Source organism: Bufo gargarizans, chromosome 7, assembly GCF_014858855.1.
Source record: "Bufo gargarizans isolate SCDJY-AF-19 chromosome 7, ASM1485885v1, whole genome shotgun sequence".
Taxonomy (NCBI): Eukaryota; Metazoa; Chordata; class Amphibia; order Anura; family Bufonidae; genus Bufo; species Bufo gargarizans.
In genome coordinates, this window is record NC_058086.1 from 33,898,210 (window position 1) to 33,916,325 (window position 18,116).

Consider the following 18,116-nt stretch of genomic DNA (forward strand, 5'->3'; position numbering starts at 1 on the left):
AGTCAGGTTAGGTCAATTAGGTGCATTCTCCAGCAGTTTGTGCACCTAAACAGATCTGTTGCAGATTCCTGGCCTCATTTGTGCCAGAAAAGTGGCGAAAATGAAGATAAGGCCCCGTCCCGCTGTGCATTGCCCCTTTGGAAAATGTAGCGAGGGCGGCATTAAAAAAAAAAGAAAAAAAGACAACTTTTTAAAAAAAAAGTTGCATGCAAAAAGTCGCAAACACGTTTGCGACTGGCGAAAAAACTGAATGATAAATCTTCCCCTAAGGCTACATTCACACGACCGTATGAATGAGTCCGCATCCGTTCCGCGGAACGGGTGCGGACCCATTCATTTCTATTGTGCCGCAAAAGATGCGAATACACACCGTGTGCTGTCCGCATCCGTTGCTCCATGCCGCGGCTCCACAAAAAAAAAAAATAGAACATGTCCAAGAATAGGCATTTTCTATGATAGCCACAGCATGTGCGGTCCGCAAATTGGGGAACGCACATGGGCCGGTATCCATGTTTTGCGGATCCACACAACACAACGTTCGCGTGAATGTAGCCTAAGGGTAAGGCTACGCGGTGACACGTGTTAGACGACACTAAAGGGTATGGCTACATGGCGACATTTCATATCATGCATTTTAACGGTGTCACAACGCAACATGCTGCGACGCCATCGTTCGCAAAAAGTACGACGGATGGATTTTTTGCGACTGTCGCCTTGCAGCGTGTCACATGTCAACACTATTGAAACACATTATATGAAATGTCGGAGTGCAGCCATACCCTTAGGTCTCGTTCACACAAGCAGGGTTTTCCGTCTGGACGCGTCCGGCCTGGGCCCATTCACTTCAATGGGTCTGTGCACAGGAGCGTTGTTTCTCACTGGTCATCTCTGCGTTCGGGAAAAATCTCCTGATGCTCGCCAGGAGATGTTATTCTTCAATTTTTCTTCATGTGCGCGAAAAACGCATCAAAAACTGATTGCATCCGCAAGGAAAAAAAACGCAATCTCAGACAAAAACTATTGGGCGATTTATTACAACTGGTGTAAAGGAAAAAAAGGCTTAGTTGCCTATAGCAACCAATCAGATTCCACCTTTCATTTTTCAGAACGTCTTTGGAAAACAAAAGCTGGAATCTGATTGGTTAGTCAGTTTCCTTTACAACAGTTTTGATAAATCCCCCCCCCCCCCCCCCCCCGATTAATTCCATATTGCTCATGTGAACTGGGCCTAAGGGCTCGTTCACACGACCGTGCCGTTTTTTGCGGTCCACAAATTGCTGATCCGCAAAAAACGGATGCCGTCCGTGTGCCTTCCGCAATTTGAAAACGGAACAGGAGGCCATTATAGAAATGCCTATTCTTGTCCGCAAAACAGACAAGAATAGGACAGGACTCCTAATTTTTGCGGGGCAACGGATGCGGACAGTACACAGAGTGCAGTACACAGAGTGCTGTCCGCATCTTTTGCAGCCCCATTGAAGTGAATGGTTCCGTATGTATTTTGCGTATTTTGCGTTCCGTATACGGGCCGTTTTCTGCATTCCGCATACGGTCCGTATACGGAACGCAAAATACATTTGTGTGAACGAGCCCTAAGGCTAGGTCTAAACGATGACACGTGTCGCGCAACAATTTTTATAATGGTAGTCTATGGTGTCGCACTGCGACATGCTGCGACTGTTGCAAAAAATCAATTCGAAATGGATTTTTCTGCGACTGTCGCGTCGCAGCATGTCGCAGTGCGACACCATAGACTACCATTATAAAAATTGTCGCGCGACACATGTCGCCGTGTAGACCTAGCCTAAAGCTTCCTAGTGCCTACGGCAGGGATCAGCAATCTCCGGCACTCCAACTACAACTCCCAGAATCCTCCTTTCACTTGTGTGGGAGTTACGAGAACAGTGGCGTAAGCGTGCATGATGGGAGTTGTAGTTTCACAGCAGGCTGGAGCACTGAAGGTTGCCGATCCCTGGTCTCCGGTCCATCATCATCGCCTCCTAGTAACCCTTCCTGAGTCCCGCAATGATCACCGTAACGTGCACGTGTCCTGTATCCAGAGGGTGGGCCCCTAGAATCATTTCCTCTTAGGGCCCCAAGGACCTTCCATCTGACACTGGGCACCATGCAAACCCTTTGAACTCATTCGAAACGGCGCCCTACTAAAAGCCACATTGCGAACCTCACGTCACGTGATACATGGAACCGCTAGAACGCCCCATTAAGGGCTGGAGGACAGAAGCGAAGCCCCCCTTTAATTCTGAATGTGCAAACATGGTCTTAGCCATTAACAGGGTCTCCAATACAAGGCAAGCGCCATGGCCCCTTTAGTCTTCCCTCCAGGGATCAAAGCCGCTAAGTAGAGGCCTTCAATGGACTACCCCTTTAAATAGGAAGATTTCCCTTCAGGAGTCAGGAACTCGATGGCTGCCATATTGGTTGCCACCCAGCTTTCCCGGAAACATAAGAGACAAGAGAACCCAATGGGGGGGAGACTGATCAAAACTGGTGTAAATTAGAACTGGCTTAGTTGCCTATAGCAACCAATCAGATTTCATTTTTCAGAGCTCCAGGTTTGACTGGTTGCTATGAGCAACTAAGCCAGCTTTCCCTTACGCCAGTTCTGATCAATGTCCCCGGTCTTTGATTTTAAGGGGAACTCCTCTGTTCCTTCTCTGTCACCCACAAATCCCGCGCTTGTCGGTAATGCGAGCTGCACAGAAATACCTCAGCCCTGTGAGGAGGGACCTCGCGGTTCCCGGTGCCGAAATTCACGTCCTCGGAGAGGGAAACAAGCGACCGCCACCTCGCCGGCGTCCCTAGTAATGGTTACTAAGGCACGTGACGGACACCTGAGGCTCCAGGACCAACCGATTCCCCGCCTGCCGAGGGGGGGCCGCGCCGCCGGATGATTGACAGCGGAAAAAGCCAATCATCTGCGGGCGGCGGAAACGTAACCACGCCCCCGATGTAGCTCCTTCGGCTTCGGCCGTGCGGGTCACGTGACGGAGAATTTGACAGAGATGCGCAGACTGGAGGCACAGAGGGCGCAGAGGAGAAGACGGGGGATGCGCTGGGGACACCTACCGCGGTGTACAGACTACTCTACATGACTGCTGGATGCCACAGAGGTGCCCGCCGGGGGCTGAAGAAGGGATAACAGGGGGATCCTGGCTGTAAGCCTACCTGGGCACCCAGCAGTACCGGTGAGCGGCGGGGGGCTATTATATTATAATATTATTGTATTTATATATTATTATATTGTTGGATGCAATGTTGCAAATTTGTAACATAAATGTAAGATTCTGTATATGATCAGGCCCATTACTTGGCTGTCAATGTAAGGGCTCATTCACACGACCGCGGCTCGGATGCGGACCCATTCACTTCAATAGGGGCAGCAAAAGATGCGGAAAGCACTGCCGTGTGCTATCGGCATCCGTTGCCCCGTCCTGTGGCCCCGCAAAAATTATAAATCATGTCCTATTCTTGTCTGTTTTGCAAATTGCGGAAGGCACACCGGGGCGGCATCTGTGTTTGGCGGATCCGCAACTTGCGAACCTCAAAACACGGCGCGTTTGTGTGAACAAGCCCTAAGGAGCAGGACTTCATTCCCACTTATGTGTTATGGATCCGTATTCCGAGTTTATAACTGAAGAAAAGCATCAATACTGTTTTATTTAAAATTCCATTAATTTATTATTATTATAATTTTTTTATACGTATTTTGTTCCAGTGGATCCGTAGGCAATTTTTTTTTAGCCCATAGAAGTCAATAGGTTAAATTCAAAAGCTCATGTCCCACGTTTGCACAGTGCACGTGTGCGTATTATTTTTATTTATTTATTTTACAACCATAGTCCACCGTCACAAAAGTGTCAAAATAATAATGAATCCTTTAACAAAAAAAAACACTGTCCATCGAGTCCGGCCCGTTATCCTGCAAGAGGAAGGTAAAAAAACTGTGAGGTAGAAGCCAATTTATGTCATTTTAGGGGAAAAATTCCTTCCCGACTCCAATCAGGCAATCAGCCTTCTCCAGCACATCCCAAAGATTCTCAATGGGGTGAAGGTCTGGACTCTGTGGTGGCCAATCCATGTATGACAATGATGTCTCCTGCTCCCTGAACCACTATTTCACAATGAATCCTGGCATTGTCATCCTGGAATATGCCCGTACCATCAGGGAAGGACAAATCCATTGATGGAATAACCTGGTCACTCAGTATGTTCAGGTAGTCAGTGGACCTCATGGAGCACATACTGTTGCTGAACCTAGACCTGACCACCTGCAGCAACCCCAGATCATAGCACTGCCCCCACAGGCTGGTACAGTAGGCACTGGGCATGATGGGGGCATCACTTCATCTGCCTCTCTTCTTACCCTGATGCGCCCATCACTCTGGAAGAGGGTAAATCTGGACTCATCAGACCACATGACCTTCCTCCATTGTTCCAGAGTCCAATCTTTATGCTCCCGAGCAAACTGAAGCCTTTTTTTCTGGTTTTCCTCACTGATTAGTGGTTTTCTTACGGCTACACAGCTGTTCAGTCCCAATCCCTTGAGTTCCCTTCGCATTGCGCATGTGGAAATGCTCTTACTTTCACTATTAAACATAGCCCTGAGTGCTACTGCTGTTTATCTTCGATTTGATTTCAACGAATATTTAAGTGATCGCAGATCACGATCATTCAGGATTGTTTTCCCGCCACATTTCTTCCTCGAATACAATGGGTCCCCACTATGCTTCCAGTTTTTAATAACTCGTTGGACAGTTCTTAACCCAATTTTTGTAGTTTCTGCCATCTCCGTAGATGTTTTCTCTGCTTGATGCATCTCAATGATCTGACTCTTCTCAAACAGACTAACATCTTTTCCCCGACCACGAGATGTGTCTTTCGACATGGTTGTTTAAGAAATGAGAAGCAACTCATTGCACCAGTTGGGGTTAAATAACTTATTGCAGCTGAAAGATAATCGCCCGCGTAGTAATTATCCAATAGGAGGCTCAGAACTATTTGCTTAGTTAAATCCAGGTGGCGACTTTTTTTTGGGGACAGGAAGTGTATTATTACCCTCCAGAAATACGTCCAGGCCCCTCCTGAATTCCTTTATTGTACTCCCCATCACCACCTCCTCAGGCAGAGAGCTCCATAGTCTCACTGCTCTTACCGTAAAGAATCCTCTTCTATGTTTGTGTACAAACCTTCTTTCCTCCAGACACAGAGGATGTCCCCTCGTCACAGTCCTGGGGATAGAGTTGCAAGAAAAAGTATGTGAACCCTTTGGAATGATATGGATTTCTGCACAAATTGATCATAACATGTGATCTGATCTTCATCTAAGTCACAACAATAGACAATCACTGTCTGCTTAAACTAATAACACACAAAGAGATAAATGTTACCATGTTTTTATTGAACACACCATGTAAACATTCACAGTGCAGGTGGAAAAAGTATGTGAACCCTTGGATTTAATAACTGGTTGAACCTCCTTTGGCAGCAATAACTTCAACCAAACGTTTCCTGTAGTTGCAGATCAGACGTGCACAACGGTCAGGAGTAATTCTTGACCATTCCTCTTTACAGAACTGTTTCAGTTCAGCAATATTCTTGGGATGTCTGGTGTGAATCGCTTTCTTGAGGTCATCCCACAGCATCTCAATCGGGTGGAGGTCAGGACTCTGACTGGGCCGCTCCAGAAGACATATTTTCTTCTGTTTAAGCCATTCTGTTGTTGATTTACTTCTATGCTTTGGGTCGTTGTCCTGTTGCAACACCCATCTTCTGTTGAGCTTCAGCTGGTGGACAGATGGCCTTAAGTTCTCCTGCAAAATGTCTTGATAAACTTGGGAATTAATTTTTCCTTCGATGATAGCAATCCGTCCAGGCCCTGACGCAGCAAAGCAGCCCCAAACCATGATGTCCCCACCACCATACTTTACAGTCGGGATGAGGTTTTGATCTTGGTGTGCTGTGCCTCTTTTTCTCCACACATAGTGTTTTGTGTTTCTTCCAAACAACTCAACTTTTGGTTTCTTCTGTCCACAGAATATTTTGCCAGTACTGCTGTGGAACATCCAGGCGCTCTTGTGCAAACTGTAAACGTGCAGCAATGGTTTTTTGGACAGCAGTGGCTTCCTCTGTGGTATCCTCCCATGAAATCCATTCTTGTTTAGTATTTTACGTATCGTAGATTCGCTAACAGGGATGTCAGCATATGCCAGAGACTTTAGTAAGTCTTTAGCTGACACTCTAGGATCCTTCTTCACCTCATTGAGCAGTCTGCGCTGTGCTCTTGCAGCCATCTTTACAGGACGGCCACTCCTAGGAAGAGTAGCAGCAGTGCTGAACTTTCTCCATTTATAGACAATTTGTCTTACCGTGGACTGACGAACAGCAAGGCTTTTGGAGATACTTTTATAACCCTTTCCAGCTTTATGCAAGTCAACAATTCTTAATCGTAGGTCTTCTGAGAGCTCTTTTGTGCGAGGCATCATTCACATCAGGCAATGCTTCTTGTGAAATACAAACCCAGAACTGGTGTGTGTTTTTTATAGGGCAGGGCCGCTGCAACCAACACCTCCAATCTCATCTCATTGATTGGACTCCAGTTGGCTGACACCTCACTCCAATTAGCTCTTGGAGATGTCATTAGTCTAGGAGTTCACATACTTTTTCCACCTGCACTGTGAATGTTTACATGGTGTGTTCAATAAAAACATGGTAACATTTAACTCTTTGTGTGTTATTAGGTTAAGCCGACTGTGATTGTCTATTGTTGTGACTTAGATGAAGATCAGATCACATTTTATTACCAACTTGTGCAGAAATCCGTATCATTCCAAAGGGTTCACATACCTTTTCTTGCAACTGTAAATAGATGATGGGAGTGATCTCTGTACTGACCCCTGATATATTTATACATAGTAATTAGATCTCCCCTCAGTCGTCTTTCCTGATTTTGACAGGGTTCTGCCGTCCGCCCAGTCCATTGTTTCTTTTATCTGTATTCCATCTTTTGGTTAAAGGACTGGCTATAGTTTTTCATACGTTTTCTAGTAAAGGCCTATGTTTGTACCATAATTTACACCACGTGTCTGGAAATGGTGTGGAGCCGAGGACCTCTTCCCCTCCTGCTAAGCCCCACCCGCTTTTTTTTTTTAAATAGAAGGTTGGAAGAATGGTGTAAATTGTAAAAATTCACTCACAAATTTGCAATTTTTTCATTTAGTTTTTAATCTTTTGCCAGAAAACTGGATTCTGCCCAAAGTCCATTTCTGCTGATGAAAGCCACAGAGGATGTGGATCTGTGCTTGCCCTGCTCTGTCATTAGTCTGCTCTCCACTAGAGGGCACCATACCAGTCTGATATTGATGACCTATCCTGAGGATGGGTCATCAATACTAAAAGCCCGAACAACCCCTTTAAGGAGATCTGGCTCCCTGTTCTTCTGCAAATGCCAGCTGTCAGCTGGATGAAAAAAACTGTTGTCCGGCCGAAACCTTGCATTTATGCCAGAAAGCGGACATAGAATGTGTCGGATCACCGCCGGCCCTCATTACAGTCAGTGAGGTAGAGGATCTGGAACAGCCGGCCAGACTTCCTAACGGAGATGTGAACAATGTGAAGTTCTTTTGTGAGATCCGATAATAAATTCTGGATGTTTTTAAATGACCTGGAAATAGAAAAGTGTCCAAAAAGTTCTTCAAGTTTCACTTAGCTTTAGGGCTCATTCACACGGCCATATGAATGGTTCCGCATCCGTTTCGCAATTTTCCCCATTCATTTCAATGTGGCCGCAAAAGAGGCAGGCAGCATGCTGTGTCCTGTCCGCATCCGTAGTTCCGTTCCCCAGCCCCGGAAAAAAAGATAGAGCATGTCCTATTCTTGTCTGCAATTGTGGACAAGACTAGGCATTTCTATCATAGGGCCGGCCGCTATCTGTGTTTTGCGGATCCTCAATTAGACCGCAAAACACATCCGGTTGTCTGAATGAGCCCTAAGTGCGGACAAGAATAGTAACTTCTATCATAGTGTCAGCCATGCGAGGTCCGCAAACTGCTGAACGCACACGGGCCGATATCCGTGTTTTGCGGATCCTCAAATCACTACGGTCGTCTGAATGTAGCCTTTGTGAATCCCTGCACTGATAGACATCATATAGTCTTCTTATTAAGACGCTGGGGTCAGAACTACAAGGGCCTCATTGTCCCCGTCCACCGCCTGCTTATTAGAACATGATGATAGTGTTCTCCCAACCTAATGACTGAAGCCACGGACAAAGGAGAACATATTAACCCTATAAGGGTGTCATCTGTATGCTTTATGGACATGATAGGAGGAGGTCCGCCAGTATCGCCCCGGAGGACTACCATGCATAACGTGGAATAGGTGTCATGTAATGCAGCATTTGTCGCGCTCACAGCTGAGGATTCCCCTCTGGACGTTTATGTCATCCACAGGATACGCCATAAAAGCTCTATTGGTGCAGGTCCCACCTCTGAAACACGCACCTATTTCGAGAACAGGGCCCCTTCTCCTCGTGCCTCCTGTGGATATGTCACATATGTCCAGATAAGAATACCCGTTTAAAGAGGTTATCCAACGCCTATAATGACCCCCTCCAATGGCCAGGCCCCTCATATAGGTTTTACTTACCCCGGCACCTGGGTCGCTGCTGATCCCCGTATGGCCGCCGCTGCATCTCCTCGTCACGTGGATCAAAACATACGGGGATCGGGGGGAGGGGGGTTGCACGACAGGAACGAGCCTCCCTACCATCACCCGAGATGCTAGGGAGGCTCGACCCTGCGCAACGAGGAGATGCAGTGACGGCCATGCAGGGATCAAGAGCGACGCGGGTGCCGAGGAGCGGGGTAAGTATAACCTATGTGAGGTGTCCAGGCATTGGGGGGGGTCATTATAGGGGTTGGATAACCCCTTTAAGGGCTCATGCACACGGATCTCGTTTTTTCCACATCCAATCCGTGGATCAGATGTGGACCCATTCATCTCAGTGGGGCCGCAAAAGATGCAAACAGCACACCATGTACTGTCTGCATCCGTATGTCCATTCTGCGGCCCCTCAAAAAAAAAGGCAAGCAATCAAGAATAGGACACTTCTGAAGGAGAATAAAAATGGTGTCAGGTTCTCGGCCGGTAACTGTGTTTTCTGGATCTGCAATTTCCAGACTGCAAAAACGGCAACGACCATGTGCATGAGCCCTAAATTGGTTGTCTGGGATTTTTTTTTTACATTTCGCAACAAATCTACACCGACCTTTCTCCCCACCGCTTTGTTCCGGATCCGTAGCTCCCGGGGTGTGTTGCTGGACATCCGGTCCTCATCTGTCCACCTCCAGCATGGACAGGGACATGTGCAGCAGCCAATGATTGGCCTCATCGGTAATGTGTCCCCAAGTGGCACGTGACCCAGCAGTGCCGCCAGTCATTGGTGGGATGGAATTCTTTAAGGGGTTGTCCCCTTTTTTTATATTGATGACCTATCCACAGGATAGGTCATCAATATCAGATCAACTGGGGTCCGACACCCTGGCATCCCCACCAATCAGCTGTTTGAAGAGAACGCAGCATACTGTACAAGTGCTGCCTTCCCTTCATCCGTCGACATTGCAGCGGTGCGCAGGTATAATTACAAGTTTGGTGTCTCATTCACTTCTATGGGACGGCTCCTTCCTGTTTAAGTGAATAGGACGTCATACTTGTAGTTACACCTGATCACCGCCGCAGGGGTTGCTATGGGTTACACCTGATCATAGCGCTGAATCGGTTGCTATGGGTATGATGATGTCACAGACATGCACAGTGATGTCACAAGGAACAGCACACGGAATCCAGTTGCTGGTTTATTCACCACATGTAATACAGCAACGTTTCGGCTGCTCGGAGCCTTTCTCAAGCCGTCAGATGTCAGAGGAGGAAGAGTAAAATGCAGGGTGAAGGGGAACTGCAATCACAAAGTAACATAATGTATGTTTATCTATAGCTATGTATGATCTATGAGTGTGCGTGTATATAATATATATATATAGTGTGTTTATATCTGTATGTGTATGCACCTGCAGGTATATAGCACTATTGGGGTCATTTATAAAACTGGTGTGAAGTAGAACTGGCTTAGTTGCTCATAGCAACCAATCAGATTCCACCTTTCATTTTCCAAATGATCTGTCCAAAATGAAAGGTGGAATTTGATTGGTTGTTATGGGCAACTAAGCCAGTTCTACTTTACACCAGTTTTATAAATGACCCCCTATATGTGTGTGTGTGTGTGTATCTATCTATCGCATATCTATCGTCTATGTGCATTTTATAAGTGTGTGTATAAGTGTTTTGTGGGTCGTATCATGACCTCTTCACTGACTGTGTCCTCCTCTGCACAGGCGTTCAAAGTGTCCAGCGCCTGCGCAGATACAGGAGATTCTGCTTCCTGATTGGTCAGGCAGATGGATACAGCGGGCCCGTCACCTATCTGTCTGCTGTATTCTGTCTTTTAGCCTTCAGACCTTATTCTTATCTGCGGTCCTTGTACAGGTCGCTGTACGCTGATGAAAGAGTTCAGCAAATGTTTTGGGAATATATGGGACTACCTTTCCAGCGTAGGAATATTTATAGGGGCAGGGTAAAGGTATTTTATATAATTATATCACATATTGTTAATATTTTAGCCTTCTATATTATTGTAGGTTAGACAGTTTATAGCAGAGCCCTTTCATCACTTTACAGCAGAATTACTTTGGCACTGAAGCCCTCGTTTGCATAAAGAATTAGTCTTTTTTCCCCCACAAGACAGGTATCATTTAACCAGCAGGATCAACCCTACCAGTTAGTATGGGGTTGAACCTTCTGACTGGTGCTTTTTATTGGCTGCCGTAAAAATGGCTGCTGTAGTTTTCACCAAACCTTCTGACCGTGAAATGGACTACAACGTTTTCCGGCAATAACTGATAATTGGTGAGCTTTCTGTAATAACAGTGCTTGTCTATCCTCCAGACCTATAGAAATGGAGACCCCGGCTCCAGCGGTGATCCCGCCTCCTTCCCTGGAAGAACATGAGAGTCCTTATTGCAGCTCCATGTCGGAGCAGCTCCTCTTGGAAGACATGCTGAAGAGAAAGCTCAAGTTCTATTTTATGAATCCCTGTGAAAAATTCAGAGCTCGCAGTCGCAAGCCGTGGAAACTCCTGATTCAGATCTTAAAAATCGCACTGGTGACCGCCCAGGTGAGCGCAGAAACGAGATATAATGGACCTGAATCCAATGGGGAGATTTACTTTTGAAGGGGGTTATCCAAGTTGTGTCGCGATCAAGTACTGCGGCTGCTTCCGGTATCACTTGCTGTACATTGGGCACATGATCCTAGCCTGGGGTTGGAACCCGCAGCGCATGCGTAAGTCTGAATCTTTCGTTACAGCGCTACCTCAATGTACAGCACCTGACTCCAGAAGTGGCTGCCGCACGGGAACAACGCTCAACCCAGATATCCCTTTAAGGGCTCATGCCCACGACCGTAAGGACTCCATGCCCATGCTGCGGACCGCATACAGCGGTTTTGCAATACACGGGGCACCAGCCATGTGCATTCCGCATCACGGATGCGGACCCATTCACTTGAATGGGTCCGCAAATCTGGAAAAGCGGTGCAGAAGCACGGATCAGAACCCCTTGGAAGCCTCCGCACCTCAAAAATGCATGCACTACTTTTTTGTGGTGCGGACCGTCGGATGCGGATCACGGACCCCATTCAAGTGAATGGGTCACCGATCTGCATGCGGCTGCCCCACAGTCGGTGCCCATGCAGCACAGGCACGGAGACCTTACGTTCATGGGGATGAGCCCTAACTATATCAGAAGTGTCCATTGTACACCAGATTCATCATGTGATGTAGCAGCGACATGAGGTTGCACCACCATTTTGGAAATTTGGCACGATTGTTCGCCATTTTTAACAGCGTCTAACTGCCTGCAATCAAAAAGCGATGGCATCTCGTAGCTGTATGCAAGATGGGAATAACCCTTTAATCACACCTTGCAGTTTTTGCCACGGTTTTACAAAAGCATGAAAAAAAAAATGTTACTGAACCATCACTGGCCCAGGATTACGAAATATTGACTACTTTTTGCCCGGAAGTAGTGCCACTCTTGTACATGGGCAGTGTCAATATTGTAGGTTAACCTCAATTCAATTGAAATTGGATAAGCTGCAATACCAGACACGACCATGAACAAGAGTGGCGCTGTTTTTGGAGAAAGGAGACAATTTTTCCCTAATTGTGGACACTTCTGTTAAAGGGGTTCTCTGAGACGGAACAATCGATCACCTATCCTCAGTATAGGGCATCAGTATCAGGTCGACGGGTGTCTGATTTCTGGCATCCCGGACAATCAGTTGTTTGCAGTAGCGCTGATGCCCGAAATGGCTCCGGTCATTGTGTAGTGGCTGGGGCTAGTTACTGCAGTGCAGCACCAATTGAACCTGTTCCAGGTCCTACATAATGGACCGAGCCGCGTAGTTCCAGTGCCTGCTGCCCACTCTACTGCTGATGGGGGTATAAGGAATCTACTGCTGATCCCGGAGAACTCCTTTAAAGACCACCTTCCACAGGATCAACTTTATTAAAGGGGCATGGTGCTATCCTGTGGAGGGGAAGCTCTTTTACATAGGACTCACCCTCCCTTAATGCTGCCGTCTCCGTCGCACACTGCGGCTATTCCACTTGGGTCTTGACCAGATGTGGCCCTTCCGTGTTGCTCCCAGGTCTGTGCAGACATGTCCTGTCTTTGGCCGAGGATTGTGGACCCATTGAAGTCAATGGGTCTGCACCGCGGTGCGGGGTGCACCCAGCTGGTGTCCATTCGGACAAGGTTGTGTGAACGGCGCCTTATATAAACAGCTTGGTCTGTGCCTGGTGTTGGGTCATACATAGCAGAGTATAGAGACTTAACCTGGAATCCCCTGTGTAGTAAGTCTTTGCTTCGGGGCTCGTGTCCTCAGCACTACTGAACAAATGTGGACATTCAGATTTTGGGAAGTAGCAAAGTTTAATTTCAGTGCTGTAAAACAAAGCAGCGATTGTAGTAACGGCCGCCGTGGTGAATGCCTGCATTGTGTGTCCCTCTCTCCTTTAGCTGGTGTTCTTCGGGCTCAGCAACGAGATGGTGGTCAGTTTCGCGGAGGAGAACACGGTGGCCTTCAGGCACTTGTTTCTGAAGGACTACAAGGATGGACATGATGACACGTACGCCATCTATCGCCAGGAGGACTTCTACGATCACATCAATTTTACAATCCAGGGGGTAGGTGCATTGGGTCATTTGATGACCAATATTGGCTTCTCTCAAGGGTTCTGAGTGATGTGCATTAGGAAACATCACTTCGTGCAGAACTTTAAAAGGATGTTTAAGAAGTTTATGGGGTTATCTGTTCAGTGGGGACCATCAGTCCTGAGAATGAGGTGTCTGATACTCCTTTCTTGGCGGAGCCTGCAGGTTTTCTCAGCAGCCACCCGTTTTCAGGATCAGTGAAGATCCCAGAGGTTGGACCTCCACATATAAGGCATTTGAATTTTTTTTTACAGAGAAAAGAAAATGTTTAGGACATTAACAGTTCATATATGAGTTGTCTTGCCATGCCATGCCTTTTACAGTACTGACAGGACGAAACGCGCAGTGTGAGCCAGTCTGATGAGACTCCTGGCTTCTTTCCTATACCTAACATAAATGGGAGAGCGGGTCCACAAGTCTCAAAGTCTCATCAGGCTCTTCTCCCCCCACAACGCTGGTGTGCACTGCAGTGTTCACCCAGTCGGTACTGTAGAAGGACTGAATTCTAGCCCCCTAGAGACGTTTTCCTCTTAATAATTGTGGCGCGTCTCACGCCTGCTCAGTACAAATTAGGACCATCATATACAACAATCAAACCCCCCTTTGATGAAGACAGATGAATTCTATACATGGCAGACCAGAGAATTTTTTGGTGCACCTTGGTTCTGATGTCATAAGGCAACCACACAGAGGAAAACCCATGTGAACCTCGTTCCTTCACGGTTTCATCACTTGGATTATTTGTTCTTGTTAGATATATGGCGGTATCAATGCCAGGTCCTTTGTACGGCTGTTGGGGTAGACTTAGAAGAGCTTTTTCTGGGGTTCCTTCTGGTTTCTCTAGCATTGGTTGAAAACCATTCAATCTAGAAGTGGTGATGACTTTTTATCACTAATTCCCCCATGATCTCCCCAGTACTTGGACCTGAGAACTACATCAGTCGGGAACCATGCCTATGAGCGGATGGCAGACGGGTGGCACGGAATGAGTGTCTGCCAGGACTTCTTTAAAGAAGGCAACATCTTTCCTGGAAATGAAACATTTGATATCAACCCCCAAGAAGAGAAAGGTAAGAAGATTACAGGATAATGCCCTGCCCAGTACATACAAGTCCTTGAGTCATCTGTTTATGTAGAACTGGACACAGGTTTGCCATTAAAACATCTGGGAAAGCTGGGTGACAATCCCTTTGGAAGCTGTGTTGGCAGCCATATTTGTTGTCATTATCTTTTTCAGAAACTTAGAAATAAGCAAGCCTATAAGGAGCTGGAGCAGAGGGTGAGAGTGGTAGTAGCTCTGCCTGCTGTCCTCACACTGTAACTCCCTAGAGCCATGTAGTTGGAAGGCGGGGCACCCTTTTTTCCCTTGGGGCACACACTGATTCTGGGGCTCCTCTCAGATGGTAGTCGGGGTGCCCTTGATGTTAGGTGGCTGGATGGGTGCAAGGCAGGGCGTGCAAAATCAAATGGCCCGTGTATGGTATAAGAATCAGAAAACCAGGGCAGTGATGAAGGATAAACATCTCTCTTTACTGTAGTGCAGAATGGGAGTAGTGTATGGGAGAATGGGAGAAGTGTACACAGTGCTGAATATATTAGGCAAGGATGGGAGTTATGGCCCTCTTTGTACGTTATCTTGTTAAAGTCTCTCTAAGTAGAATCTATGGCTGCAGGATAAAGGGTTTTGAAGGCACGTCTCGCCAGGACGTGTCCAAGTGTGAAGGTTGTCTTAACAGTGTCCCCCACAGCAGTAAGTTCTGAATGGCCATAGTTGCAGATTACCTTACTGCTGTAGGCTGGTACGCTCACAACCTATAGCTGCTTTAGTCTCCACTTGTCTGAAGCTTTTGAGGGAACGTTGGTGGTCAGACATATATCTTATTACCAAGCAGAGCTGACACGGTTTGTAGTCATGGAAAGAAGTCCTCACTGGTGACCACAGTCTTCTCTCCATGTCACAACGACCGTTGTGTGCACCCGTGGCCGTTGTTCCGTTTTCCGTGATTTTCTGCGGACCCATTGACTTTCAATGGGTCCCTTGAAAACTCGGAAAATGCACGGTTTGTCATCCGCCTCCGTGATCCGTGTATCCTGTCCGTCAAAAAAATATGACCTGTCCTATTTTTTTGACGGACAACGGTTCACGGACCCATTCAAGTCAATGGGTCCGTGAAAAAAACACGGATGCACACAAGATTGGCATCCGTGTCCGTGATCCGTGGCCGTAGGTTACTTTCATACAGACGGATCCGAAGATCCGTCTGCATAAAAGCTTTTTCAGAGCTGAGTTTTCACTTCGTGAAAACTCAGATCCGACTGTATATTCTAACACAGAGGCGTTCCCATGGTGATGGGGACGCTTCTAGTTAGAATATACAACGAACTGTGTACATGACTGCCCCCTGCTGCCTGGCAGCACCCGATCTCTTACAGGGGGCCGTGATCAGCACAATTAACCGCTCAGGTGCTGCACCTGAAGGGGTTAATTGTGCGTAGCATAGCCCCCCTGTAAGAGATCCGGTGCTGCCAGGCAGCAGGGGGCAGACCCCCCTCCCTCCCCAGTTTAAATTTCATTGGTGGCCAGTGCGGCCCCCCCCTCCCTCTGTTGTATTAATATCATTGGTGGCCAGTGCGCCATTCCTACCCTCTCTCCGCAGTATCCCCATTATATTTCTGTATCATGTGCATATGCTGCAAAGCCCATATCCAGCAGTCCTGCATGAAAACCTCATCTTCCCAGAACCTGCACCTGCTGCCTCAAATATGATACTTAACCTCTTCTGGACCCTACTTCTCCACTTAGCAGTGCACAAACTGACTTCTTGCAGAACACGGATTGCACTCAGTGGGGGTCATTTATCAAAAGACTAGCGTTCTACCACGCTCTTTGATACTCATGGCGCTGCTCGCGTCTCTTCATAAATTAGGGGCATTCTCCGGCATTCCCTACGCCTAGTTTGAAATGTACTCCAGTCCCTGAATGGAGTATTTTTTCAATCCTCATTTATGCCAGTTTCCCAGTGTAAAAGTTAAAAAAATCCCTCTTGCAACTTTTACTAAGGAGTCTTAGTAAATGACCCCCAGTGTCTACAGTAATACTAGCATACTGAGTTGCACATGCCATACGGCATGGTGAGAAAGTTGGGACCCCTGGGTGGCAATATTACATGTCACAGCTAATGATATATATGTATATAGGACATTGTCAGTATGTACATGAGATAAGCAACTAGATGAGCATATCTTAAAGTAAGACTCCTTAAAGCCGCCCGATATAGTAGTATTGTGAATGCAGTTGTCACTGACGTAAACCCTCCATGGACATATGAGGAGGATGGAATAACCCGATAAGTGGGGAAAGTTATATTCGAGACTCTTTCTCCCACTCCAGAATGCTTCATCGTGGAACCAATGACGCCGATAAGTGATCTCTCCCTGGAAAACAAGTTCAGGAACATGACACTGGACTTTTCTCGGTGAGTCCTGCTTTCGCAGGTAGTGCCCGAGTATCTCCTGTTCACGTGGCTTTTAACATGTGAATTATTTACTCCCGCAGGCTCATCTCAGTGGTGATCATGTTTAAGCTGAAAGCGATTAATCTACAGACCATACGTCACCATGAACTCCCTGACTGCTACGACTTTACAGTGACCGTGAGTATGGCGATGGGTATGCCATCTGCGTACCTTCACCTGGAAACACATGGCCCGTTTAAAGACTATGGGGCAGATTTTCTTAAAGGGGTTCTCTTGGAATAAAGACTTTTTCTGTAATGCCCGCATCCTGCCTCTGTAAATAGAAGATTCATACTTGCCTGCATCCCATCGTTTCAGTCCTCCACACTGGCCCCTGCATTTCCATATTCCGGTCCCCGGACTGTTTATGTCCGGCAGTGCATGGGTATGCTCTTCGATGACGTAGCCATAATCGGCACATCACAGCTGAAGCCAGTTATTGGCTGCTGCAGAGCATGTGACCATGCCCGTGCACCGCCAGATGTAAACAGTCATGGGATGAGAACATGGACATGCGGGAGCCAGTGGGGAGGACCGGAGCGGTGGGCAGATGGGAAGTATGAATCTTCTATTTACGAAGACAGGCTGCAGACATTATGGAAGCCAAGAGTGGTAGACATAACCCGACCCAACGTGATCTGATCACAATATACTTCTATTACACTGGTCAAATTCATCGCACCCAGATATCTGTCGGGGGAGAGTCAGGAGCTCCCCATATATCTTAGATTGTTGATCAAAAACGGCAGGTTCAGCCAACAATAGTCTTAAGGCCCCCATCCATACATGATAACGTATTGTCTGCCGAACCCACCGACAGTCTAAGGTTTATGGGGAGGTCCAACTCCCCACCGATAGATGATGTCGGGGGAAAGAAGGATTGGGCAAATCAAATTTTTTCGCCTGACCCTTTTCTTCTCCCTAAGCCACAGCCAGAAGTGTCTGACTCTCTCAGCTCTCCCCCCATCGACAACACATACACGCTTGACCAAACCGAACATGTATGGGTATGGGGGAGTCGAGAGAGATAGCCGTTGGCCAAACAATCGTTTGACTAACAACTATTGAATGTCCGAAAATGAAAACAAGGTGAACCGGTGCAATTAGATCTCGCTGCCAATGGAATCACACTGCAGGTAAGTTTTCAAGAATCCGATTTAATGGAACGACACGTTTCTGTAGCGGGACGCTCCCTTCATCAGGTCCGCTCAAGCATCAAGCTATTGAATGTGTATGGCTAGCTTTAGTCAGG

General features: G+C 47.1%; 2 protein-coding genes across 4 annotated transcripts in view; one reads left to right on the forward strand and one right to left on the reverse strand.

The window, feature by feature from the left end:
* Positions 1-2,902, reverse strand: part of DNAI3 (dynein axonemal intermediate chain 3) — a 65,789-nt gene extending 62,887 nt beyond the window's left edge. Inside the window, exon 1 of the mRNA XM_044300628.1 lies at positions 2,728-2,902. The gene's annotated coding sequence lies outside the window, so the exon portion shown is untranslated. The remainder of the gene's footprint in view (positions 1-2,727) is intronic.
* Positions 1-18,116, forward strand: part of MCOLN3 (mucolipin TRP cation channel 3) — a 34,659-nt gene that overhangs the window by 1,689 nt on the left and 14,854 nt on the right. For 2 of the 3 annotated variants that reach the window (XM_044300634.1, XM_044300636.1), the window contains exons 1-6: positions 2,895-3,206; positions 11,020-11,248; positions 13,155-13,322; positions 14,266-14,419; positions 16,741-16,825; positions 16,906-17,002. In XM_044300634.1, coding sequence (XP_044156569.1) covers positions 11,030-11,248; positions 13,155-13,322; positions 14,266-14,419; positions 16,741-16,825; positions 16,906-17,002 — 723 coding nt within the window. In that variant the 5' untranslated portion in view covers positions 2,895-3,206; positions 11,020-11,029. Of the gene's footprint in view, positions 1-2,894; positions 3,207-11,019; positions 11,249-13,154; positions 13,323-14,265; positions 14,420-16,740; positions 16,826-16,905; positions 17,003-18,116 lie in introns of those variants that run through there. The other variant, XM_044300635.1, reaches the window with a different exon arrangement.